At 44.1% G+C, this 27,585-nt stretch overlaps 1 protein-coding gene across 2 annotated transcripts in view; it reads left to right on the top strand.

Moving 5' to 3' along the window:
* ASAH2 (N-acylsphingosine amidohydrolase 2) overlaps positions 1 to 27,585 on the top strand; it is a 117,273-nt gene that overhangs the window by 36,170 nt on the left and 53,518 nt on the right. Inside the window, exons 3-8 of one of the 2 annotated variants that reach the window (XM_025851014.2) lie at positions 3,443 to 3,552; positions 6,182 to 6,313; positions 16,306 to 16,529; positions 18,042 to 18,191; positions 25,097 to 25,273; positions 26,558 to 26,685. In XM_025851014.2, the coding sequence (XP_025706799.1) occupies positions 6,187 to 6,313; positions 16,306 to 16,529; positions 18,042 to 18,191; positions 25,097 to 25,273; positions 26,558 to 26,685 (806 nt within the window). In that variant the 5' untranslated portion in view covers positions 3,443 to 3,552; positions 6,182 to 6,186. The remainder of the gene's footprint in view (positions 1 to 3,442; positions 3,553 to 6,181; positions 6,314 to 16,305; positions 16,530 to 18,041; positions 18,192 to 25,096; positions 25,274 to 26,557; positions 26,686 to 27,585) is intronic. The other variant, XM_073878943.1, reaches the window with a different exon arrangement.

Below are 27,585 nucleotides of genomic sequence, written 5' to 3'. Positions count from 1 at the left end.
TTCTTCTCCTTTATTCTCCTCCCCTCCCTTGCCCTCTCCTCCCTTGCTTCTCTCTCTCTTCTCCATTCTGCTCCTCCTCATATTTCCTTCCCCTCCTCCTTCTTCGTTAGAGAAACAGGGTCATTTGTCCTAGAGTCTTTCACAGTCTGGACTATGCTTACTGTATCCCCATATTGTCCTCTAACATAGTTGGTTGTTTCTTGTATATTCCATAAACAGGCACTCAGGTCTAGAGCCTGATCCAATTTAGTGTTACTATTTTGGTAAGAGTACTTGAGAAGAACACATCATTCAGAGGCTTGCAATATTCATTTGTCTCTCTTTTGGTGACTTATATAAGCATCCAGTCAATGACCATTGCCTAGTTCCATCATTTCACTAGGGGTTGCAAAGCATGTAGATTCGTGGTGTGTTGTTCTTTCCTCAATTCTTGGCTGGAATATTTCAAGTGTGAGAAACTATCCCTCGTTAATGACTTGGCTTTCCCAAGATACCTTTATATAGGAAAAGTGGAGTACATTCTTGAACTCCCCCCCCCTTTTTAAATCAGTTTTCAGAAAAGCAAATTGGAATTTGTTATTTTAAAGGTAGCATCTTTTACAGGTAATCAATGAGCTGTTTTTTTTTTCCTTAAGTATCATTAAAACATCATGGATTTAAGCAAATTTGTTTTGTGTCAATCTACTGCAATTATTTTTTTAAAAAATTGATGCCCAAATTGACCTATTTGAGACAGAACCTCTAGTTCTTTTTATACAGTTCTAATCTTCTTGATCATCACCTTGGCTTCCTTGATTCCTGGTATGAAAACATGTTGCAGGTTTCATGCATATATTTCTTGTCTCATACCCAGAACCAGCCATTTCTTCAAGGATCTCTTGTTCCTTTTAGCAAGAAACAGGATTAAGAGACCACAATCTGGATGCTCTATGAAATAATATGTTTTTTCAAAGTAATTTATTCTCCAGTTATTCCAAGGAGCAAAGAATGAAAAAGGATGTGGCAATTAGCATGGAACATAGGAAGTCAGCATCAAGCCTTTGAAGGCCCCTGCCCTGTAGGCATAAGTAAAAGATCCTGTGGTGCTAATGACCATTGGTTAATGGTTTATGAATCGAGGTTTTGAGAGAAGCATTTTTTGGGGGGATTGAGTACAGTTCATGTGTTTCTCTCTGGCTGCCTCTGCTTTCCGCTGGGTAGTTTCTCCCTCTGGGATAGGGTGTTCAGAGACAGAGGGACATCATTTGCTTCATCATCTGCTAATGAGGAGGGACCACTTGGACTTGCTGATCCCCAGAGGCTGTGATGCCAGAGCCCTGGTCAAGGCAACACAGGAAGAATTTGGTGAGAGGCAAGCACTCTTGTCTAGGAATCTGGAAACTTGGGCTCACATCCCGCAATAAGTATTGCTCAATCATGCTCACTTTTAACCATCCTTTCCTGTTCTGGAAGCCATGTCACCCTTCTGTGTGTGTTTCCTCATCTGTAAAATGGGTGGGGTATGAGCGCATGTCTTGGGGTAGCGGGTAGAGTAGGAAAGTCATCCTTTTCCTAGCAAACAAGATTTATCTGAGGGCCATTCAGACAGAATCAGATCGACGTAGAAGTTCAACTATTTGCAGTGATTTTATCTTCCCCTCACCCCCGGGTGGTCTCACTCCTAGCTACAGGAGCCAGCTGTTCCAATGGGTACTGCAGGTACCCTTGGCCCAACATCACTTCTCCACTGGCTCTGCCACAGTGCTTGGTAGTCCCTTGATTCTCACCCCTTGGTATTTAGGGATGGTTCTTCAAATGCTGTCTGGGGGAAATGATATATGATCTACTCACGATCTTATCAGAATAGACTGCGGTCGCCTCCTAAGTCTTGGTGTGAATGAGCATGGCAGGGCTCCTTTTCTTGGGGAGGGAAGTGGTGGAGAGGTCTGGAGGGGGCAGCGGGTGCATTTGGGGACCACTGTAAAGGATAAAGGCAGGAGACGGAAATCTGATGCCAAGTCACTAATGGGTGTCTGTGGTTTTTATCTGCCTTGATTTCATTCTGGAGAATTACTCTCCCCTCTGTGGGGATGGTCTTGTTGAGAGGTCTGTTTAAGGATCTCCTCATGTCTATGCTCTGAGCTGGGCCAGCCAGATGCTGTCTCTCAGGAAGTGAACCCTGAGTGGCACGACAGAAAGACCTAAAGCAGTTGGAGGGCATCCATCTCCATGGCAGTCCCTCCTGCCCCCTAGATCTGCCCTGATCTCTGGCCTTCCAGAGCCTGCGTCTTCAACTTCTTTTGCTGCCTTCCGATGAATTTACTTCTCTCTCTTTCCTCCACTGCTTAAGTTGGCTGGATTTGTCCTCTGTTCCTTGACACCAACAAGTCTAACATAAATGCATGCAAAAAACCCCCACAAAAACCCAAACTGGTTTAATAGCATAATTTAATCTGCTTCCCCCTCTGAAGCAGAAAAGTAGCTAAGCCACATTATTAAATGCAGTATTGGGAGGCACTTATATCTCTAATATTTCCACTGGACTTTGGGGGCTGGTCTCTCTTAACTCTGCAAGGAATGAAGTGCCGTATGTGTTCAAAATGCTTCCTGGAAAGCTTGGATTTAGTAGGGGCAAAAAAGGTGTGAATGAGCCTATTTCTTCCTCTCTTTATCTCTTGTGGGCCGTTGTTTCACTTCATGCTGTTATACAGCGTACATTCTTCAGGAGAAGGTAAAACATTTTATCTTCCCCATTACAAAAACACACATGGCTCTTACAGAAAGGACCAAGAATCGAAAAGATGAAAACAAAACTCACCCATAATCTTATCACCAGATTACTTCTTAATATGTTGCTGTGATTTCTTATAGTCTTCATGACCACACATATATAAATAATGTCCGCTTTAAAAAACAGGATTATAATGTCTTTTAAACTTAATATAGTAATTTTTAGGTCATTAAATTATTTAATGTTTGCACAGCATTCTTGCCTTGTTGTATATCATTATTCACGTTCTTAGTTCATCTAAAACTTTGCATTCTTTTAATGCACAAGAACCTAAGAGTTAAAATCACTTTTCTGATCTGAAATTGGTGTACACATAGCTCAATGTGAGCCACTGCCCACGCTAATATCCAGCATGCATCATCAGTCCCTCTTGATTGCTGGTTGAGTGACCAGTGGCAAATAAGGCAGGTGCTCTTTTTTGGTGATCCAGGCTGTAGACCTTGCACAGAACTTGTTGTGCTGGAGAGGTGTGTAAAGGCTGAAATCAATGACCTTCAGCCCAGCAGATCTTCTGCAACTTCTCCCTCAGTATCAGTCCGTCCCAGGGGAGCGTTTGCGTAGAAGGCTCTTGTTATCAATACACTTTAATCTCATCCTGCACCAACCTCGCAATGGTATGCTAATGAGAACTCTACTCTCTTGGGCACGACTGTGAACATCTTTCCTCAGTAGGTTTCAGAACGTGCTGAGAAATCTTGGCTGAGCAACGTGAAAGGCGAAAGGAGCGAGAATCTGGACTTGCTTTACTGGGATGCAGGATTTCTTTTGATTGTTTGAATCAGGTAAGAATACTTGTATTTTCTTGGAGAGGGACGGAGGGATCTTGAATCATCCCTTTGTCTTAGAGATCTTGATGAAATTCTAAAAGCTTCACTCCCTTTTCTTAGCTTTGGAAAGCCACTTTGCAAAATTATTACCTCTTACTCTCACAGTCTTGAAAAACAGAGACCTCAGTGTGGTAGAGATGTGGCAAGTGGCTTTTCATTGTGTCATAGAGCCTCATCACCGAGCTTGCAGAATTTTGCCAGATGAAGTGAGAACCAGTGGGAAGTGTCAAATCTTTTAAGTTATAACCATTAGCTCAGCTCTCCGTGGTGCATTCTGAAGGCAGACTAGGCATTTGCTTTAACATTTGAATTCAGATTGTAGTCATCTGTGAAAAACAAGTAGTGCTAGCTGGTTAAAAAAGAAGAGTAATGATGCTGGCAGTAATTCTGGCAACATAGCAGTGAAACCCATGAAGTACATACATCATTGAGATCCGAGTTAGAGCTGGACACGCTAATGTGAAGTCAAGTGCCATTACTGACTGGTGTAAAAGGTTGTTGGTGGTAATCAATTCAACAGAATAAAACTAGCAAAAAAAAAAAAAGAGAGAGAGAGAGAGAAGAAGAAGAACAGTATGATTTTTGAACCGTGTCTATTCATTGCGTAGGCTCCTACCATGTGACCACATTTACACATGCAGTGTGCATGTAGATGCTCTGGGGTCGGGAGGTCCGCCTGTTGGTCAGCCACGTTTAGTTGTTCTCTTGGTGCGGGACTAGTAAACTTAGTTGGATCATCAAAATGTCAGAAGCATATCTTAGATGTGTTTCCTGACTCCTGGGGGCTGACAGTGAGTATTGGGACCAAGATTGGAACTAGTTTGCTTTGCCTTAAACTTGAAGTTGTCCCTGATGGTAGCGGTAAGAGCAATTATGATGGTGATAAATGGAGGAGGAAAGTGTGCTAATCTCCAGGGAATTTGGGAACATGTGCCAGTTCCTTTGTCCCTTTCCAGTTTAGCCCTGCCTCTGAAGTGTTTGCCATTAGACTGATTTTCAAACTCCAGTCCAGGGATGGCAAAATACAATAACTGCAAAGACCAGGTAGTAACTTCGATGGAAAAGATCCACCGGGAAGAGTCTGTGGTGGGGGGAGAATGCATGCCCCATCTAAAGGAACAGCAGCTACTAAATTCTACCAGAGTCCTGGTGCGTAGCAATGCTGACTCAGTGTTGTCATGGTTTATGAGATACTTTGAAAGAAAACTTGAGGGTTTAGATTTGTAAATGTAGACTCTCTTTTTACAGATGAGCTGTAAGCTCCTCTATCTTGTCGACTGAATCAAATCGAAACAAAAAATTGGGCCAGGCTAAGCACACTTGTTTGTAGCCAATTTATAACTCTTGGGGGCAGTAGCATCTGAGCCACCTATGACCCATCTTGGAGGCAGGTCCTAGGACTCTAATGCCATCTCCTTGTTCTGGCTTCCGGAAGTATGGGTGAAGACAATGGGCTCTGAAGTTCCTACCTGTGATTCCAATGATTCTTTAATGCTTGTTTCATATAAACTCCCTTTGAGGACAGTGAGGAGCAGAGCCTGCTGTTTTGCAACCTAGTGATAAACGCAAACATTTTGAACACCTCCTGTGTTCTATGGGATGAAAGAATTATTACTGTCATCACATTTTTATAAGAACCCTATAAGATGGGTACTAAAATTATCATCATCATCACATCCTTACTTACAGATAGGGAAACTGAGGCTCAGCGTTGGGAAGGATTTCCCAAGGTTGCCCAGTAAGTGGCAGAAATGAGATCTGGACTCTGGAGTCAGAAGGCAGAATCCAGTTTTTTACTACCATGTTATACCTTCTCCTGGTACATTATGTGGATTTTTAGCTTCTATAGTCTCTCTGAGTGACGATGACTCCTACTCCTGAAATATCTTAAGGACCTGTAAGGACATTTTCTGCTTTTGCCGAACACAGGGGCATGGTCTTTGTCCTAATCCTTTGACACTGTTTGCAAAATACGTGGGATCCTTCTGACGATGGAAGAGGGAGATTTTCTTAATGCCTGGCTTGAGACCACAGATGCCACACCCCCTTCCATATTGTTTTCTCATTAGGTATTAACTGGAGGTTAGCAAATGGAGTTTAAAGGCCAAAACTGTGTGTTTCACTTCCTTGTGGACAAGGTGGTTTTCCTTAGGGCATGACCATCTATGGCAGCCTTAAGCAAGCGCGATCATACCTATTGACAGAAGTGCTCCAACCTCGACCTCTGTACAGATAACATCATCCCCATAAACGAAAGCACTATGATGCAGCCAAGGAATACAGATAGATTTTGGCTTACTTGCTAATGCCAAATGATGGGTGGTGGCTTTCAGAATGAGCACTGTGCCAAGAAGTGTTTGGAAACCACATGTGAGCTCACCAAAGAGTGCTGTAATTGATTGGTCTTGTCTGCCATGGCTTGGGATAGGGAGGTAGTGGCAGGTATGCTCTGTACTTGCTGTCCCTGGTATAGTCTATTCGTATGGAAGAACTAAGACGTCTTAGGCTTGGGCAGCTCGAAGCATATATGTTTTAATTTGCGATTCTGTCTTCTTCCACCTCTTCCATTTCTGCTTTTCCTCAGGAGAGATGGCCAAACGCACCTTCTCCACGTTAGAGACATTCCTGATCTTCCTCCTCGTGTTGATGACCGCTGTCACGGTAGCCCTTCTCAGCCTCCTGTTTATCACCAGTGGGACCATTGAAAATCACAAAGGCAAGTTGTCAGGGGCTCTCTTGGATGCTCTTCCTAGCCTGTGGGAAATTTCTTGATTACCGGGGACACCAAGGCAAAGAACAGTGTCTGCTGATAATGCCGATAACAGCACACAGTTCAGTGTGTACTTAAGCTGCCAGGGATGGCCATCTAACCTTTAGATTAATTGCCCTTTCTGCATCGATAGCAATTTTTATCAAGCTTACCTTTGCCCACAAATAGCCGGTTGACAGGCATTCTGACATGTGCTTATTCATCTTTCACTTTTCCACTGACCTAAGCCCAGTTCAGAATTCTTCAAGGCCAAGTAATGTGAGCATTTGCCCCAAGTCTCCTCTCTTTCTCTTTGCCTTTTCTCTGGCATAATCTTCTCTTGGGGACAAAAGGAGAATGAAAGACCCACTGAATATCAATTAGTCTGTGGAAAGCTTTAGAGAAGGGGGCATTGAACTCAAATTCTTAGGAGGGCCACTGAAGTTCTGTAAATGAGGTGGAGTGGGGAGGTGGGCTGGGGGGGGAGGAGCAAGGTCCACAGCCCCTCTTGAGTGTCAGCTGGTATTTGTCATGGTGTCACATGGACACAGATCTCCAGAGTTTTCAAGAGGAGCTGGAATGGATGATTTAGGCATCTCCTGATATTTTTTTTTAATGTTGGGAATAAATTTAGTTTTGGAAAACGATGTAGGCTACATTACAGGCAATGTTGGCCCCCTGGGTCTTTGATGGAGCCCTACTTTGGTGGTGGGTTTTATACTGGTAAACAAGCAGAGAAGACAGACAGGTGGGGATTGAAGGCTTTGACTGAAGTAAAGGGAGGGCTGGCTTTAGACGAAACAGAGAAGGAGCCCGGTTTCTTCACCTCAGTTTTCTCTCTTGTGGCCTCTTCTTTCCAATATATTCCCTACCATGACCCTGCGCTTTGAATTCCCTGAAGAGGGACAGAGACCCTCTGTGCCAGCAGTGTGCAGAGCAGGGGCATGGACTACTAAAACGGAAAGGATCCATCGGACTTCCTTAGTTTTGGCTCTTAAAGTTAGAGAATCCAGAGGCTGAGACTCAGGGAGGTGATCAACAGTTATGGTAACTATTCTCATAGTAGGAGTTGCTGTTTGTTGAGTGGTTGCTTTGTGTCAAGTGCTATGGTCAAGAGTCTACATACTTTTCCCTCTTAATTCTCATAAAACTTCTGTAAAGGCAGGTGCTAGTCTTAGTACCATTTTCGGGATATAGAACCTGAGACTCTGAGGTCCTAAAGAAATCAACCTTGGCCATTGGACCTGACTTGGCTTTGGTTGGCACCCCATTCCTACATGGGTATCAATAAGGTAAAAGAGCATGCCTCCTTCCTGGCAATAATTGATGTCTTATAGAAAATGGAGGCTTAAGGTTGAGAAAATATGGATTCTAATGACATGTTGAATATGGATGAACGAGCATCAGATTCTGAGTCAGAGGATCTGGGCTGTGCACCTGATTCATCTCGTGTTGTCGCCAAAATCGTGGTTACATCACTTCTCTGGGTTTCAGTTTTCTTATATGTAAAACTGACGAAATCAGACTAGGTGATCTCTAGCTTTGGCCCCAAAATTCTAGGATCCCACGGGAGTCAGCAGCCAATCTCTTGACTAAGTACCTTCTGAGCACTAAAACCTGTGACCAAGTGACATCTGTCACCTTGGCAACCCTGGCTGTTGTCTGGGGTGGAAAAAAACAAACAACAAGCATATGTAGGATATCTCAATATGTAAAGAGAACCAAAGCTATATGCCAACAATTATTCTAAATTTTTAATGTGTATGAACATATTTATTGTTCAAAACAACCCTAGGGAGTAGAGTACTATTACCTCCATTGTATAGCTGGGAATAATCGGGGTAGAACAGGTAAGTGGTTTGTTCAGCTAGTAGGTGGTAGAGTCAGTTTTCAAGCCCAGGCTGTTTGAATATTCTGGTACCTGCTTGTGTAGACTCTATGCCATTCTGCCTCCCTTCATACTTTGTGTGTGTGTGTGTGTGTGTGTGTGTGTGTGTATGTGTGTGTGTGTATGATCACACAGGACATGCGTGTATATGCGTACATACGCAGATGGTGATATGAGTAAAATGAGGTGGAACTATGTAGAGCGTACAGTGATCTAGTTCGCATCCTGAATAAAAGACTTGAGAAGGTTGGGGAAGAGGGGGCAGTGTAGGCACAGTGGGGGTGGCATCCCTGGATGTGAGGGTTGAGCTGCCACTGAGTGTGATGGAAATGAACCAGCTCAGAAGGGAGTTGTGGAGCTTGGTTGGTGGACCAGAGAGCAATAAGGTCTCTGGATGGAGAGAAGGGTGGAGACAAATCCTTGGAGGCTAGATTTAGTAGGCTGTGTGCCAGGAACCTGGCACCTGGCTTGTTTGGCTAGAGGAGACGTTCGGGGGGAGTGAGTGCAGGGCCATGAGTTTGACAAGGAATGCCTTGTGATGAGAAGTTGAAGGATGTTTAATGCAGACCTTGATTATTAGGTGAAAGTATCTCCAGGTCAAGAGAAAGATCCTCCTTAGGACTATTATATACAACAATTTCCTGAGATGTTTCTTACCATATATTTTTATTTATTTACTTAATTTTTAAAAAAAGATTTTTATTTATTTATTTTTAATTTTTTATTGTTATGTTAATCACCATACATTACATCATTAGTTTTTGATGTAGTGTTCCATGATTCATTGTTTGTGCATAACACCCAGTGCTCCACGCAGAACGTGCCCTCTTTAATACCCATCACCAGGCTAACCCATCCCCCACCCTCCTCCCCTCTAGAACCCTCAGTTTGTTTTTCAGAGTCCATCGTCTCTCATGGTTCGTCGCCCCCTCCGATTTCCCCTCCTTCATTCTCCCCTCCTGCTATCTTCTTCTTTTTTTTTCTTCTTAACATATATTGCGTTATTTGTTTCAGAGGTACAGATCTGTGGTTCAACAGTCTTGCACAATTCACAGTGCTCACCATAGCACATACCCTCCCCAATGTCTATCACCCAGCCACCCCATCCCTTCCACCCCCCACCACTCCGGCAACACTGGAGTTTGTTTCCTGAGATTAAGAATTCCTCATATCAGTGAGGTCACATGATACATGTCTTTATCTGATTCACTTATTTCGCTTAGCATAACACCCTCCAGTTCCATCCATGTCGTTGCAAATGGCAAGATTTCATTCCTTTTGATGGCTGCATAATATTCCATTGTGTATATATACCACCTCTTCTTTATCCGTTCATCTGTCGATGGACATCTTGGCTCTTTCCACAGTTTGGCTATTGTGGACATTGCTGCTATAAACATTGGGGTGCACGTACCCCTTCGGATCCCTACATTTGTATCTTTGGGGTAAATACCCAGTAGTGCAATTGCTGGATCGTATGGTAGCTCTATTTTGAACTCTTTGAGGAACCTCCATACTGTTTTCCAGAGTGGCTGCACCAGCTTGCATTCCCACCAACAGTGTAAGAGGGTTCCCCTTTCGCCACATCCCTGCCAGCATCTGTCATTTCCTGACTTGTTAATTTTAGCCCTTCTGACTGGTGTGAGGTGGTATCTCATTGAGGTTTTGATTTGGTTTTCCCTGATGCCGAGCGATGTCGAGCGCTTTTTCATGTGTCTGTGGCCATTTGGATGTCTTCTTTGGAAAAATGTCTGCTCATGTCTTCTGCCCATTTCTTGATTGGATTATTTGTTCTTTGGGTGTTGAGTTTGATAAGTTCTTTATAGATTTTGGATACTAGCCCTTTATCTGAGATGTCATTTGCAACTATTTTCTCCCATTCTGTCGGTTGTCTTTTGGTTTTGTGGACTGTTGCTTTTGCTGTGCAAAAGCTTTTTATCTTCATGAACTCCCAATAGTTCATTTTTGCCCTGGCTTCCCTTGCCTTTGGCGATGTTTCCAGGAAGAAGTTGCTGCGGCTGAGGTCGAAGAGGTTGCTGCCTGTGTTCTCCTGTAGGATTTTGTTGGACTCCGGTCTCACGTTTAGGTCTTTCGACCATTTGGAGTCTATTTTTGTGTGTGGTGTGAGGAAATGGTCCAGTTTCATTCTTCTGCATGTGGCTGTCCAATTTTCCCAACACCATTTGTTGAAGAGACTGTCTTTTTTTCCATTGGACATTCTTTCCTGCTTTGTCAAAGATGAGTTGACCGTAGAGTTGAGGGTCCACTTCTGGACTCTTGATTCTGTTCGATTGATCGATGTGTCTGTTTTTGTGCCAGTACCATACTGTCTTGATGATGACAGCTTTGTAATAGAGCTGGAAGTCTGGAATTGTGATGCCGCCGGCTTTGCTTTTCTTTTTCAACATTCCTCTGGCTATTCGGGGTCTCTTCTGGTTCCATACAAGTTTTAGGATTATTTGTTCCATTTCTTTGGAAAAGGTGGATGGTATTTTGATGGGGATTGCATTGAATGTGTAGATGGCTCTAGGTAGCTTTGACATCTTCACAATATTTGTACTTGCAATCCTTGAGCATGGAACGTTTTTCCATTTCTTTGTGTCTTCCTCAATTTCTTTCATGAGTATTTTATAGTTTTCTGAGTACAGATCCTTTGCCTCTTTGGTTAGATTTATTCCTAGGTATCTTATGGTTTTGGGTGCAATTGTAAATGGGATCGACTCCTTAATTTCTCTCTCTTCTGTCTTGGTGGTGGTGTATAGGACTGCCACTGATTTCTGTGCATTGATTTTATATCCTGCCACTTGACTGAATTCCTGTATGAGTTCTAGCAGTTTTGGGGTGGAGTCTTTTGGGTTTTCCACATACAGTATCATATCATTTGCAAAGAGTGAGAGTTTGACTTCCTCTTTGCCGATTTGGATGCCTTTGATTTCTTTTTGCTGTCTGATTGCTGTGGCTAGGACTTCTAATACTATGTTGAATAGCAGTGGTGAGAGTGGACATCCCTGCCGCGTTCCTGACCTTAGGGGAAAAGCTCTCCGTTTTTCCCTATTGAGAACGATATTCACTGTGGGTTTTTCATAGATGGCTTTTATGATATTGAGGTAGATACCCTCTATCCGTATACTCTGAAGAGTTTTGATCAAGAAAGTACACCTACTTTGCCAAATGCTTTCTCTGCATCTATTGAGAGGATCATATGATTCCTGTTCTTTCTTTTGTTACTGTATTGTATCACGTTGATTGATTTGCGGATGTTGAACCAGCCTTGCAGCCCAGGGATAAATCCCACTTGGTCGTGGTGAATAATCCTTTTAATGTACTGTTGGATCCTATTGGCTAGTATTTTGGTGAGAATTTTTGCATCCATGTTCATCAAGGATATTGGTCTGTAATTCTCCTTTTTGATGGGGTCTTTGTCTGGTTTGGGGATCAAGGTAATGGTGGCCTCATAAAATGAATTTGGAAGTTTTCCTTCCATTTCTATTTTTTGGAACAGTTTCAGGAGAATAGGCGTTAATTCTTCTTGAAATGTCTGATAGAATTCCCCTGGGAAGCCATCTGGCCCTGGGCTTTTGTTTGTTGGGAGATTTTTGATGACTGCTTCAATTTCCTTAGTGGTTATAGGTCTGTTCAGGTTTTCTATTTCTTCCTGGTTCAATTTTGCTAGTTGATACATCTCTAGGAATGCATCCATTTCTTCCAGGTTATCTAATTTGCTGGCATAGAGTTGCTCATAATATGTTCTTATAATTGTTTGTATTTCTTTGGTGTTGGTTGTGATCTCTCCTCTTTCATTCATGATTTTGTTGATTTGGGTCATTTCTCTTTTCTTTTTGATCAGTCTGGCCAGGGGTTTATCCATCTTGTTAATTCTTTCAAAGAACCAGCTCCTAGTTTCGTGGATCTGTTCTACTGTTCTTTTGGTTTCTCTTTCATTGATTCTGCTCTGATTATTATTTCTCTTCTCCTGCTGGGTTTAGGCTTTATTTGCTGTTTTTTTCTCTAGCTTCTTTAGGTGTAGGGTTAGGTTGTGTATTTGAGACCTTTCTTGTTTCTTGAGAAAGGCTTGTATTGCTATATATTTTCCTCTCAGGACTGCCTTTGCTGCATCCCACAGATTTTGAACAATCGTGTTTTCATTTTCATTGGTTTCCATGAATTTTTTAAATTCTTCCTTAATTTCCTGGTTGCCTGTTCATTCTTCAGTAGGATGCTCTTTAGCCTCCATGTATTTGAGTTCTTTCCGACTTTCCTCTTGTGATGGAGTTCTAGTTTCAAAGCATTGTGGTCTGAAAATATGCAGGGAATAATCCCAGTCCTTTGGTACCGGTTGAGACCTGATTTGTGACCTAGAATGTGATCAATTCTGGAGAATGTTCCAGGGGCACTAGCGAAGAATGTGTATTCCGTTGCTTTGGGATGGAAGGTTCTGCATATGTCTGTGAAGTCCATTTGGTCCAGTGTGTCATTTAAAGTCTTTATTTCCTTGTTGATCTTTTGCTTAGATGATCTGTCCATTTCAGTCTAAAGTCCCCCAGTATTATTCTATTGTTATCCATGTGTTTCTTTGCTTTTGTTATTAATTGCCTTATATAATTGGCTGCTCCCATGTTAGGGGCATAGATATTTACAATTGTTAGATCTTGGTGGATAGACCCTTTAAGTAGGATAGAGTGTCCTTCCTCATCTCTTATTACAGTCTTTGTTTTCAAATCTAATGTGTCTGGTATAAAGATGGCCACCCCAGCTTTCTTTTGGTGGCCATTAGCATGGTAAATGGTTTTCCACCCCCTCACTTTCAATCTGGGGGGTGTCTTTGGGTCTAAAATGAGTCTCTTGCAGACAGCATATCGATGGGTCTTGTTTTTTTATCCAATCTGTTAGCCTGTGTCTTCTGATTGGGGCATTTAGCCCATTTGCATTCAGGGTAACTACTGAAAGATAGGAATTTAGTGCCATTGTATTGCCTGTAAGGTGACTGTTACTCTATATTGTCTGTATTCCTTTCTGATCCATGCTGCTTTTAGGCTCTGTCTTTGCTTAGAGGACCCCTTTCAATAGTTCTTGGAGGGCTGGTTTCGTGTTTGCAAATTCCTTTCATTTTGGTTTGTCCTGGAAGCTTTTGATCTCTCCTTCTATTTTCAGTGACAGCCTAGCTGGATATAGTATTCTTGGCTGCATATTTTTCTTGTTTAGTGCTCTGAAGATATCCTGCCAGTCCTTTCTGGCCTGTCAGGTCTCTGTGGATAGGTCTGTTGCCAATCTAATGTTTCTACCATTTCAGGTTACATATCTCTTCTCCTGAGCTGCTTTCAGGATTTTCTCTTTGCCTCTGAGACTCGTAAGTTTTACCATTAGATGTCGGGGTGTTGACCTATTTTTATTGATTTTGAGATGGGTTCTCTGTGCCTCCTGGATTTTGATGCCCGTTTCCTTCCCCACATTAGGGAAGTTCTCTGCTATAATTTGCTCCAATATACCTTCTGCCCCTCTCTCTCTTTCTTCTTCTTCTGGGATCCCAATTATTCTAATTGTGTTTCATGTTATCGTATCGCTTATCTCTCGAAATCTGCCCTCGTGATCCTGTAGTTGTTTATCTCTCTTTTTCTCAGCTTCTTTATTTTCCATCATTTGGTCTTCTATATCGCTAATTCTCTCTTCTGCCTCATTTATCCTAGCAGTTAGTGCCCCCATTTTGGATTGCACCTCATTAATAGCCTTTTTGATTTCGACTTGGTTAGATTTTAGTTCTTTTATTTCTCCAGAAAGGGTTTCTCTAATAACTTCCCTGCTTTTTTCAAGCCCAGCTAGTATCTTTAAAGTCATGATTCTGAACTCTGGTTCGACATCGCACTAATGTCCATATTGAGTAGGTCCCTGGCAGAAGGTACTACCTCTAGTTCTTTTTGTTGAGGTGATTTTTTTCATCTTGTCATTTTGTCCAGAGGAGAATAGAGGAATGAGAGAACAAAATGCTAACAGCTTAACAACGTCCCCAGAAAATATACTCTAATCAAATCAGAAAAGTCCTGAAACCAGGGGAAAAGAAAGGGAAAGAAAGAAAAAAGAAAGAGAGAGAGAGCAAAAATGAAAAAGATAAAAACAGAACAAAACAAGAAATAAAACAGAATATGATCTCATATGATCAGGCTGGTGCATAGATCAGTGTCACACACTAGATTTTGGGTGTATTTTGGTCTGTTATAAGAAAGTGCCTCCTAAAATTTTAAAGAAAGAAAGACTTATATATGTACAAAATAGGGGTTGATATGATGAAGGGATGGAATATGACTGTAAAGATGAAAATTATAAAAAAATTTAAAAAAGGAATTGATAAGAAGATGTTTGAAAAAAGAAAGAAGAGGATTAAAAAAAAGGAAAGAAAGAAAGAAAAAAAAGTTGGGGGGGGGAGAGAATGTGATCAGGCAGGAGACTAGAACAAAGCCATACACTAGAGATTTAGGGTATATTTTGATCTGTTAGAAGAAACTGTATCTAAAAATTTTAAAGAGAGAACAACTTATATATATATCTGCCAAAAATAACGGTAACTGCTATAAAGGGATAGAATATGACTCTATAAATGAAAAATAAAAATGTTTTTTTAAAAAAAGGGATTGATAAGATATTGGTTGAAAAAGGAAAAAAGAAAAATAAAAAAAAAACAGTTAAAAAAATTAACTTTGGAAGACTAATGAATCATGGTAAAAAAGCCAAGAATTCTATGTGCAGTATTCCCCTAGCGCTGGAATTCTCCCATCCTCCCTGATCGGTAAACTTGGTCTTGGCTTGCTGGCTGTTCGTGCTGATCTTCTGGGGGAGGGGCCTGTTGCCATGGTTTCCAAATGTCTTTGCCCCGCCCTTGTCGGTCCCGACTAAGCAAGCTGCTCGGGTTTGCTCTCGGGAACTTTTGTTCCCTGCAAGCTCTCCGTACAGCCTTGGAGGACCAGGGTGAAAATGGTGGCCTCCCAATCTCCACCCGGAGGAGCTGAGAACTCAGGGCCCCGCTCCTCAGTGCGCCCACAGAGAAAAGCAGTCACTCCCGCGTCCCCGGTCTCCGGCCGCACTCCGTGCTCACCCGGCCTGTGACCGAGCGTTTCTATCTCTGGCTCCCGACCCCGTGTGGAGTCTCCAAACCCAGCAGATCCCCGCGGTGCGCTCCCGCGCCGCTCCTCCTGGGGGAGGAAGGGGAGTCTCCCCGGCTCTGCCGCTTGTTGGGTCCCTGCTGGAGGAGCAGTGGCCCGACTGGGCCGCGGATCACAGTTTATGGCCACCCCGAGCTGAGAGCCCGCGCCTCGGCTCCGTCTCTGCAGCCGGCTTCCCTGCTCCGATCCCTGGGAGCTCTGGCGCACTCAGGCACCCCCGGTCTTTCTGTGACCCCGAGGGTCCTGAGACCCCACTGTCCTGCGAGGGTTCCACCCCCCGCTTAGCCACTGGAGCGACGTCCCTCCGCTGAGCCAACTTCTAAAAGGTCCGATTTTGTGCTCCGCGGCTCTAGCACTTGCCAGAAGCGGCCGGCGGAGGCCCCCTCCCCCGCCGTCTATCCTCCCGAATATCGCCTCGGATTCACTTCTCCGCAAGTCCTACCTTCCAGAAAGTGGTCACTTCTCTGTTCAGAGAGTAGTTACTATTCTTTTCTTCGATCTCCTGTTGAGTTCGTACGTGTTCAGAATGGTTTGATCACTATTCAGCTGAATTCCTGAGACCAGACGAAATCTAGGTCTCCTACTCCTCCGCCATCTTGCTCCCCCCCCCAAAGATTTTATTTATTTGAGAGAGATCATGAGCAGGGTGGGCATAAAGGCAGAGGGAAAGGGAGAAGCAGACTCCCTACTGAGCTGGGAACAGGACACTGGACTCCATCCCAGGACCCTGGGATCATGACCTGAGCTGAAGGCAGACACTTAACCAACTGAGCCACCCAGGTGCTCCTTTACCATATATTTTAAATATAAGAGAATATATAAAGATTTTTCCTTAGGAACCCGAATCTGTGTGTTCTAATTGATGCCAACAAATAAGTGGACTGGAATGTTGTTCCTTAAATATTTTATTCTGTTTTTAGATTCCGGTTTTCCGGCCACCCAGAGCTCCCCGACCACCCAGAGCTCCCCAACCATCCTGGGCTCCACAGCCAGTCAAGGCTTGACAATCACCAGTGGCTCTAGAACCACCCAGGCACCTCCCGTGATTACTACTCCAGACCCTCCTCTGTTTCAGAACTTTAGTGGCTACCATATTGGTGTTGGGCGAGCTGACTGCACAGGACAAGTAGCAGATATCAACTTGGTAGGTAAATCATGGGCTCCTTGGGGGAGAATGAAGCAAGTATTGTTATTACTCGCATCCTACACTTATTCCCGACTATTACATCATCATCATTTTCTTCTTCTTCTCCTTGTTCTTCTCACTTTTTCAATTGATTTCACTACTGTCTAACACTATGATTATTGTACTATAAAGAGGGACCATGTGTTCAACTGCAACTCCTTTGTAAAGCCAATCGACCATTTTTTATGAATGGAAGTGGCAGGGCTGGCAACCTCACAGACCACAGGGTACCATAAATGACAGAAGCAGGCCAGTGTAAGCTGATAATTGTCTAGTGAATCCTCAGTTTGGGGGGCAGTGGGAAGTGGGAGGTATAACTGGAAAGTGCACGGCGTTAGCAATTATTGCCATGTAGGGCTGCCCTATCTTAAAGTTTTTTTCAAGAGAAGCTGGAACATCTCTGGATCAGAGACCTGAGGATCTAAATCTCTCAGTTGGAAAATATAGGCAACTCTAGTTAAAACTGGAAACCTAGCATGGGCCAACATGGTGTCGGCCAGGGAGAAGGCTTCTGTGGGTCCGGTGTGGCCTATTATATGTGGGCATGCAACTTCTTGGTTGTGATGGTGGATGTGTTCATTCATATCCATCCTTCTCTAGGAAGCTAGAATGTGAGGTTGTTGGATGAGATTTTCTCCTTCCTACCAAATAATCTTTAGAGTCTAGGAGTTATTCTCTACTGTCTGTTCTGAGAAGTAGCTCTGGAAAGCGAACCCTAAGTGAACACTCCTATGAGGGGTAAAGCAAGCAGTAGAAGGGGCATTCTGAAGACTTCATGGGTAGACTTTATGACAAGGTGACAAGGGGGATTGTGATAGGTACATTTGGCCTGACTTAGCTGAGGGACGGTCAACAAGGTAAAAGTCAGCATGAGGTGCCCTCAGTAGAGACTATTGAATCATAAAGAAACCATTTTCTTTTCTTTTCTTTTCTTCTATTTTGTTTTGTTTTGTTATGTTTTGTTATGTTATGTTAGTCACCATACAGTACATCATTAGTTTTCATTTTCTTCAGAAAAAGAAAGAAAGAACATTACACACCAAACAACCAAAAGGAGGGAGCCTTCAGTCTTTAGGATGTTCTGGGAATGTGGGATGATGGTAAGGGAAGTACTTCCTTCAGTAGCACCTCGGGCAGGAGGAAAGAACAGAAACCCCTGGAAGGTCTGTGACATGGTAACAAAGTTCCGGAGCCAAGCCAACGCTTTCCTTGCCCATAGGCCTGTGAATGGCTCCTGCCAAACTGAGAGCTACTCTGCATTTTTCCACACAGAAGTGTAAAGTCTCTTTTCTGATGTTGGCTTTCTTCTTGAAAACACATATTATTATCCCACGCAGGGCCACAGTGTCCCATGGATTGTGTTTTCCCTCACCTTTCTTACGTGGTCTCTTCTTGTGTGGTTGTACCCGGTTCTGGTGGCAGGGGAGTGAGGCAGAGTGGCTCTGACTCTCTCTCTCTCTTCCTCCCTAGATGGGCTACAGTAAGACTGGCCAGAATGCACAGGGCATTCTCACAAGGCTGTACAGTCGTGCTTTCATCATGGCGGAGCCCGATGGGTCAAATCGAGTGGTGTTTGTCAGCGTCGACATAGGCATGGTATCCCAACGACTTAGGCTTGAGGTAAGTGGCTGAGGTGACAAGGAAATGACATGATTTAAAAGAAAAGGTCTGGGAGTGAATGTGACAGTAACTAAGCCCTTCTGGCTTCTCATCCAGTGAGTTTCTACTGCCCTCCAAATTATAAGCTCTTGACAAGCCTTCAGATAATTGGCTAGCAAGTAATTCCAGTCTTGGTCATCTTGATCATACTTGCTCTCAATTCTGCTGATGGCTCATTGTCATTGTTACTGTTAATGTGTTTTGCAAGCTTATTATGTTTGAGGCAACCTTCACATCCATTCTCTTATTTAATCCTCCTTGTTAGAAGTCTGAGAGCTCCGACTACTCACTAATCCCTCAAGTTTTTAGACAGTTGAGGTGCAGGGAGCCAGATGAGAAGTAAAACACAACATCGAAATGAGGTTGGCTATAAATGGCTGAAGTTGGGTGAGAGGGAGATGGGGGTCTCGTTATACTATTCTGATTCTTTTTGTATGTGTTTGAAAATTTCCATAATAAAATTTAAAGAGAATACAATGTTACTTACTCTTTAAGCTCTATTGTAGGCCACGGCGGGCTCTTCTGTGATTTTCCCCAAATTGAGACCATGTTACCCCCTCTGTGGGGAAGGTTGGGTTTAGCAGAAGGGAGCCCATGTGTCCTCGGCAGGCAGCAGTAAGATGCACAGAGAGAGAGGGAGGAATACCGTGATGAGCATGGCCTTCCAGGTTTGTCTTTCTAAGCCAGTTTCTTGGACTTGACTGAGTTGTGTTTTCTGCATGGGATCAGGTCACAGAAAGAGAATGTACTCTTTAAACGTCTGCTCACATATTCATGAAGGTGAGGAAGAAGAAAGTCTGGAGCACCCAGGACAGTGACCATTAAATGTCCACTCTTCAGTGTCATGTTCTATCAGCATCTATTAAACACTGTTCCTCCTGTGGTGTGAAGTGGCCAGTGACAAGGATGACAAGGGGTCCTCGAAACATTTTTCCAGCGTCACTCCCCAAGAGGGGAGTGGAAGCCTCCCCCATCTCTGGACACCGAAGGAGCAAGGGATTACATGTTCTCCCCACTCCTACACTTACAACAAAACTATGAGGTGGGTTTGTTGTTATTCCCACTTGATGGATAAAATAATGGAGTCTTAGAAAAGGTGAGGAACTTTCCCAAATTCACACAGTTAGCAAATGGTAGAGCTGGGTCCTGAACACACGTATGCCTGATACCAGAGCCCACATTCTTTTTTTTTTTTTTTTAAAGATTTTATTTATTTATTTGAGAGAGAATGAGAGATAGAGAGCACGAGAGGGAAGAGGGTCAGAGGGAGAAGCGGATGTGGGACTCGATCCCAGGACTCCAGGATCACGACCTGAGCCGAAGGCAGTCGCTTAACCAATTGAGCTACCCAGGCGCCCCAGAGCCCACGTTCTTAAAAGTGACATGATTCTATTACCGTGGAGGGAAAAATGCATTGACCACCTATTTTTTCCATGGTACTTTGTTGGTCATTTCAGGAGGCACATAACCAAGTGAGTCGTAATCCACATTTCCTATGAGCTCACTACTCAGCTGGGGAGAGGAGGAAGGGCTGTAATAGAAAAACACAGTCTACAATTCACTGGAGTAAAGTACGGTGGTGTGTTGGTTATCTATTACCGAGTAACAAATAGCCCCAGAATACAGTGGCGTAAAACAGTAAACATCATCTCACATTCTGTTGGTCAGGAAATCAGGACTGGCTTAGCCGGGTGGTTCCGGCTTAGGGTGTCTTGAAATCAAGCTGTTGGCAGAGGCTGCAGTCATTGGAAGACTTGATTAATCCACTTCCAAGATGATTCACTTGCGTGGCTGCTGACGGAAGGCCTCCATTCCCTGCTTTCCATATCTTCGCGGCCCCAAACAGCTGCTCTCCCCAGAGTTAGTGACTCAAGAGAAAGCAAGGGAGAAGCCATGGTGCCTCTCCGAACCCGGCTCAGAAGTTGCACTTCTAGCCCACTCTGTCCATTGGAAGCGAGTCACCAAGTCCAGTTCACACCCAGGGATGGGAAAGTAAAGCATGCCCTCTGAAAGGGAGGGCTAGCGAGGAACCTGTGGGCACCGAGTGGTTTAAAACCACCACCACAAGGGGACTGCAAAGTTGGGAATAATTTCATAGTGGGTGTGACATTCCAATGGGCAGAAGTTTATTTTCTTTCAATCCCGGCATAGGTAACGGTATACTTATATTATCATCAGGACTAAAATACACTGATTCAGCAAATCTCTCCAGGACTCGGTGCTCATCATGATGAGTGTGCTCTTCATCCCCTTCACTAGTTTCGCCCCTGCCCCTCTGGTGACCCTCTGTTTGGTGTCTGTAGTTAGGAGTCTGTCTTTTTCTTCTCTGTGTTCATTTGTTTCGTTTCGTAAACTCCGTCTATGGGTGAGATCATAGGGTATCCGTCTTTCTCTGACTGACTGACTTCACTGAGCATTATACTCTCTAGATCCATCCGTGTTGTTGCACATGGCAAGATTGCATTTTCTTATGGCTGGGTAATATTCCATTATATATGTATAATGGGATAGTAGAAATATAACGGAATATATGGTGTATATATATATATACACACATAATGGTGTATTATATACATGTATATAATAGAATATTACATATGTCTATACACCACATCCTCTTTATCTGAATGGGAAGAATTTTAAATGGTTAACATGGGGAGAGAGAGCTATCAAACGGAGGAGGTGGTGTGACCACAAGGAGACACAAGGGAGGAATGTAGACTGTCCTTTGACGGGACAGGGATTCGTGCTATTAGGACACATAGCACGTGGGCATGTAATTGGGAATACACCTGGGAGGTGTGTTGGTCATAACTGTAGAGGGCCTGGGATGCCAGTTTACTTTTACTTCTGTAAGTGATGGGGATTCTTTGAAAACCTTTGAGTGGAGGAGTAATACAAACCCAATTTTGCTTTAGGATGATTAATCAGTGATGTTTGATGCAAGACTGAGGCTGGAGGTGAGGACCCAAATTGGCAGCTTTGTTAAATTAATGTCAAGGCTCTACCGGTGAGGGTCGGGTTGGGAAAATGGTACTCACACCCGGTATTTCAAACAGAGGAGATTTAATACACGGAAGTTTTACAATGCGTTGGAAGGCTGAATGAACTAGAAAGGGAAACTAGGGGGGTAGGAAGGATTTCAACTTTGCCTGGAACTTTCTCCTATGCCACGTGAGCCTGGCACACAGGTCTTAAAGCAATGGGGTGGCAGCGAGACTACATGGTAGTAGGATGTCACGTTAAATGCTAATGAGATTTGGCAATGAATAGAAATAGGAGCTAACGCTTGCATGGTTCCCACGATGAGTCACACACTAATTGCCTCATCTATATTAATGGATTTAATCCTCCAAACAACTGAAGGAGGAAGGTGCTATTATTATGTCATTTGACGGATTGGGAAGGTGAGTTGCAGGGGATCGAGTCACTTGTGCATGGCTAGCCAGCCAGGAAGCGCCTGGGCTGGGTGTACACAACAGGCATCTGGGTGCCAGCACCTACGCTCACTACCACTACGCTTACTACTCTCCCAGAGCATTGGCCATGCTTCTGATGGGGGAAATGGTGGGGTCATGAGAAGAAATGGGAGAGTCAAAGGTGAACTTTGGGGGTGGAGTGTGGAGGGGAGAGAGGATTAATGTGTTGGGCTGCAGAGGCTGTGAAGTCAACAGGCCACTATTTCTCCATCTCTTCCTATTTTTACTTCCCTGTGCGATCTGAGACCCAGTGGGAAGGCCTTTAAATGAACCCACTTCCCTATCCCAGGTTAATCCAAGAGAAGGTGCGAAAAATAAATGTAGCTAAACAGGTGTTCTTATGCTTCTTTAGAACACCTGGTTTTAGGCAGCTTCTCAGTCTCAGCTTTAAGGATTGATGAAATTTCCAGCATGGAATGAAGATTCGGGAAGATCTCTGAGCAGTGAGGCAGGACAGGAGAACAGAGCGGCTTTCCAGCTCTTTCCATGGCAGGTTCTCAGGTGCATCAGTAAGAGGAACTGGAACACAGAGGGGTGAGTTGTAGACATTCAGCTCTGTTCACTAGACATTCAGGTAACTTCTTCACTTTGTTCCAACACTCTCCTCTCATGATGTAGGGAACACCCTAATTATAATGGCTAGTCGCAGGCATTGTCCTTAGACGACTGAGTTTTTCCTTCCTTCTTCTTGAAGTCCCATGTGTCAGACTTCACGTTGGAGAGCGTAGTTTAGGATACAATATCTGTTAGGAGACGATATCGTAGTTTAGGAAACAAAACATGGGAGCTGTAATTCCTATCTATTTAAGGACTTGATTCTTGAGTAAACCCAAAGAAGTACACTGAATTCTAAAATCCTAACATCATAGTTCTCTGGGAATAAAAATGAGGGTAGGGCCAGGGGACCTCTAAAGTTGACCGGAAGTTCTTTTTTTCCCCACTACCTTCTTGTCTTGGTGACACAACTGTGGGAACATTAGCTTTTGACGGAGCTTTGAGTTGAGTTTTGGGGTATCCCTTCAGTGATCATTCTCCCTGCTCCTTAACAGAGGCATCTTCCTCATGAGTGTTGTCATTACTGTGTGGAAGAACGTGTAAGAGTGATGAAGCATGTGTGCTGGAGTTGGGTCACACAGAAGCAACACGGAAACTTCTTGGGATGGAGAATGTGGGCTACTTGGTCAGAGGGTGTTAGTCTGGTCATGTCCTATTTCCTTTCCACATTTGCCTGGCTTCAAAGGATTGCGTACACAGACGTGGTAACCTAGCAATCGTGTTTGGGGCATGGATTGGTTAACAAGGCAAGATGGTTTGTAAGAGTCTTCCCCATTCAATGGCCACACGAGTAGATGAGGGTGGTATACCTCTTCACCTAAAATAGAAGAGGTTGAAATGGATGTATTTATGTGTGTTGGGCATATGGTACATAAGTCCCTGCTACTCCCTTATGTATCAGGGGTGTGTTGGAACTGGCTTGGACCAGCTCATGAGGGCTGATTGTTCAATGTTCAGGAGCTTTGTGAGCTCATTGTTAGATTTTGGTAGCTTGAAATTGACTGTGGTAGGAGTATTTACACCCTAGAAACTGGCAAACAATTCAAACGGCGGGCTTTGGTTTCCGTGTGCATGACAGTTTATCAGCGTACCGCTGCGTGTGCTATACTCAAGGTAGACGGTGTTGCTAATCAGAAAAGGCCCTCTTTTTTTGCTAAGCCCAGATTTGGATTCAGAATCCTTCTCAACACCCTGCATCTGAGAGCAACTACCAATAAATAGGACTGGGTACGTAAGTGGTCTTGGGCATATGGCCATCCCTGCCATAATGAGCTTTCATCATTGTGCCTGGTGATAGTATCCTTCACCAAGGAAGGTTGCTTTGCATTTGACACTTTTTTTTTTTAAGATTTATTTATTTATTTGAGAGAGAGCGAGCCAGCAGATTATCTTCAAGCAGGCTCCCTGCTGAACTTGGAGCCAGACACGGGGCTCGATCCCAGGACCCTGAGATCATGACCTGAGCCAAAACCAAGAGTCACCCCGTGAGATCATTCTAATGATTTTTGGCATAAAAAAAGCCAAAACATCTTTCCCAAGGGAGCCACAATAATACCAAATTTCAGATTGAAGCTGATTAAAGCAGAATCAGAAATAGGTGCTCGGCACCATTGGGCATTTCTCCCTGTCACTTTCTCGACGTCTCTGTGCCCCGCCAGCACACGTATCGTGCATGATGAGATGTTCACGGACTGATGACACGGACAGTGAACACTCCCCGGGTCTCTGTGTGTGCCTGATCTCTTGCTCCGCAGCAAGTCATCTGGAAAACTCAGGGGCTTAAAGCAAAGCTCGGCCTGTCCTTTCTGAGGCTCAGGAATCCCAGGGGCGGGGGCGGGCTGGGTGATTCTCATTGAGGTGAGAACAGCGACCACACACCCTCCCTGCTGCGCCATGAGGTTGGAATCATGTGCTGGCTGGTTGGGAGGCTTGCCCAAGGCAAAGGGTCTATGACGCCTGAGGTGGCTCATCCACTGTGCTCGTTTCCACACGGGCATCCCCACAGGGCTGCTGGGGTGTCCTTAGGTCACGGCGGCTGGCTTCCCCCAGACCAGTAAGTGTGATGCTATGTGTCAGGCAGTGTCAAGTTCTTCATTCTGGGCTGCGAGGAAATAAAGAGACCTTTACATATTCTGTTCACTGCCCCTGGGATGCTTTTCCCCATATATTGCATGACCAGCTTGAGCTTTCATTTTAAGCCTCTGATGAAAGGTAACATCTTGGAGAAGATGTTTTCCTCCCTGACACCCACCACTATCTTTTTCCCTACCCGGAAACATTTTTTCTTCACAGCGTTCACCCCTGCATGATATAATAAAACATTACACACTCATTTGTTTGTTTATTTCTCCCCCACTAGAATAAAAGCTTCATCAGGGTAGGAACCTCACATATTCCTAGTGCTTAGACCAGTGCCCAGGCGCTAATACTCCGTGTGGGATAATGAATCGGAAAGCGTACTCGTTCTATAGAGCCACGGATCTGGGTGTGGCTCTGCTATTTATTAGATCAGTGGGCGCATTCTTTATCTTCTGCATGCTCTCAGCTAGAAGATTGAAAATACCTACCTCTTGGGGTTGTTATAAAGATTTTAAAATAACATAAGGCATGTAATACCTAACCCTGTGCTCGCACCTAGGGAGGATCCATGAAACGTTAGCCTTGGTAGGGACTGTTGGTGCTGATGTTGTTACTATGACAACACCCTCAAGCATGGAGTGAAGGGCGTCATCGATACAGATCGGCGATTAGCCTCACCCGAGCCTTTTCCATAGCGAGTTGCTCTGTTATCCTTTTTAGTTCTAACTTTTTTTTTTTTCTTTTCTCCCGAAGGTCCTGAACCGACTGCAGAGTAAATACGGCTCCCTGTACAGAAGAGACAACATCATCCTGAGCGGCACTCACACTCACTCGGGACCAGCGGGATTTTTCCAGTATACCGTATTTGTCATCGCCAGTGAAGGGTTTAGCAATCGAACTTTTGAATACATGGTCACTGGCATCGTGAAGGTAGGCACAGAGCCCCAGATGGAGCTGTTCTTTTCTTCGCCTATAAGTGTTTAGGATTGGTTTGCTGTGATATGGAGACAGTCCTTCTAGGATCTCGGTGTGAGCATCTTCACTCCTTCCTCGCCTCCGTTCCTGACTCCCATGTAGCTTCTGGTCTCCGAGGCACTGACTGATGGAGAGAGGACAGTTCTTTGCAGGAAGCCTCATGCAGTTGTCTAAAGGGACACTTATAAACTTTATAACTGGGAGGGCCCCACATGGTCTGTTCTCTGTGCTAAGTCACTCGAAAAGGAACCCATCAAGGAACCAAAAGTAATTACAAATAATTGCAATCTTGCCTCCTATTTCCCAAGCAGCATGACAGAGGATCCTGCTTCTACACGCACCCTCATTGCTCACGTCCTCAATGGTAGCTGCGGACAGCACAGAGCTCCTTCCAGAACCCCAAACCCCCCTCCCATACCTGGCTTGGGTGCCTCTTATTCCTCTCTCCTCATCTCTCAGCTTATTATTTACTCCCACGGGATCCTTTCTGATGTTCTCTTCATGACTTTGCCTTTGATATGCAGTCTCTCTCTGCTTTTTCTCATGAAGCCACTCCCAAGCCCGGCGATCTAGTCGGCAAAGGCAGACATGTCTTTACAACGACGTTTCCCAGACTCTGCCTGGCCATTTATGACTGGCTGCATGAAATCAATTTCACGGGTTGCAATACGCATTGAAAAGACAGAACTAAAGTAAAACAGATTGGAGAATATCATGCTGCCAAACACATAGTAAGGGTGTAGTTCATCTTGTGGACTTTTGTTTTAGGACCCAGACGTCGATGCATATCAAGTTGTGATGAAGAATGTATTGCTTATTGTGGTTTTGAGTTAGAAAAGTTCAAAAAACTTTGCCTCAGAGGGTGGGGGGACGGAGTGGGTATGGAGGGGGGGATGCCCTACATGTTAACAAATCCTGGTTCAGTGTTGGGGGAGTCACTCCCAGTTTGGCCACCTGAACCGGAGGACGGTGCCTGACGCAGGGGCCCCCGAACACTCAGGTGCCCAACGGCGTGAGTTTCCCAGTTCACGGCAATTCAGTGTCTCAGCCCCGAGGCCCTCTGTGCACCCTGAGAGTGACCCTGGCTGCGCGGTTCTCCAGCTCTCATCCCCTGGCAGGGGCAGCTTGGAGACAAAGGAAACTGTCCACAGAGCCCTTCTGTTTTTATCGACTAAGTCTGTATCCCACCAGGATTTCTAAATTCACAACTTGCTCGTGCTCTCTCTCTTGAACCCACAGAGCATCGAGATGGCGCACAAAAACATGAAACCAGGCAAAATCTTTATCAACAAAGGAATTGTGGAAGGTGCCCAGATCAACCGAAGCCCCTCTTCTTACCTTCAGAATCCTGAGTCAGAGAGGGCCAGGTGAGGGGGATTATCGGAGTCAGACCCTGTGTTTCCTTTAGCCATCAGTGACAAAATCTAAGAACACAGTTGTTCCTCGAGGAACGTGGCAGGATCCTGAAGGAGTATTAAAGCTAAGATAAATGTAAAACATGCTTAGGGTTTAAGAGTGGCAGAAGTCCAAAGTGAGTGTGGGGGCACGCACCATCCCGCCCACAAGTCTGGCCACTTTGCCTGCTTCGGGCGTGAGTTCAAATGGTGGAAGGACTCTCAGCTTTGGAATCAGGCACGACTCTGGTCATATCCTAGCTTGATCACTTCCTAGTCGTGTGACCTTCGGTGATTTACTTGTTCGTAATCTATTGGCTCTCAGCTTCTTCTGTAAAGTGGAGATAAAAATGTGCACCACATGTATTTGTTAAATTAATGAATAGCTCTTTTTATTATGTTATTCAGAAGAAATCATCTCTGTCCAGGAGAATGTGGCAAGAGAAAGGACATAAAAGGTTAAAGAAACTGGAATGAAGAGCAAGAAATAAAATGAGCATAATTGAATGGAACAACTAAGGGAGATAGTTTTTGTTGTTTTTTGTTTGTTTGTTTGTTTGTTTGTTTGAAGTGCCAAACCAGGTTTGCCACAGAAGAGAAGCACTTGACTAGTATGGCAGAATAAGTGAATATCTCAGTTTCAATTTGACCACTTGACATTTTACATTTGTCTCTGTAATTTTTAGTAGATTTCAAAGGAGTTGATTTTTAGAAAACATAATCTGATTTCCTTTGAAAGGACATGAAAGAACCACTTTACGTGGCAGGTCATGAATGGTTTTGATTTTGCATATTCCCTGCTATTTTTAAGAGATTCCATTAAAATTTAATACAAGTAGAAATTTCAAAGGCAAATCTTTTTTTGTAGGAAAT

Source organism: Callorhinus ursinus, unplaced genomic scaffold, assembly GCF_003265705.2.
Source record: "Callorhinus ursinus isolate GAN/ISIS: 27379988/994484 unplaced genomic scaffold, GSC_fseal_2.0 scaffold32, whole genome shotgun sequence".
NCBI lineage: Eukaryota > Metazoa > Chordata > Mammalia > Carnivora > Otariidae > Callorhinus > Callorhinus ursinus.
Note: the sequence above shows the minus strand (reverse complement) of the source record. Positions and strands in the feature narration are given on the sequence as shown.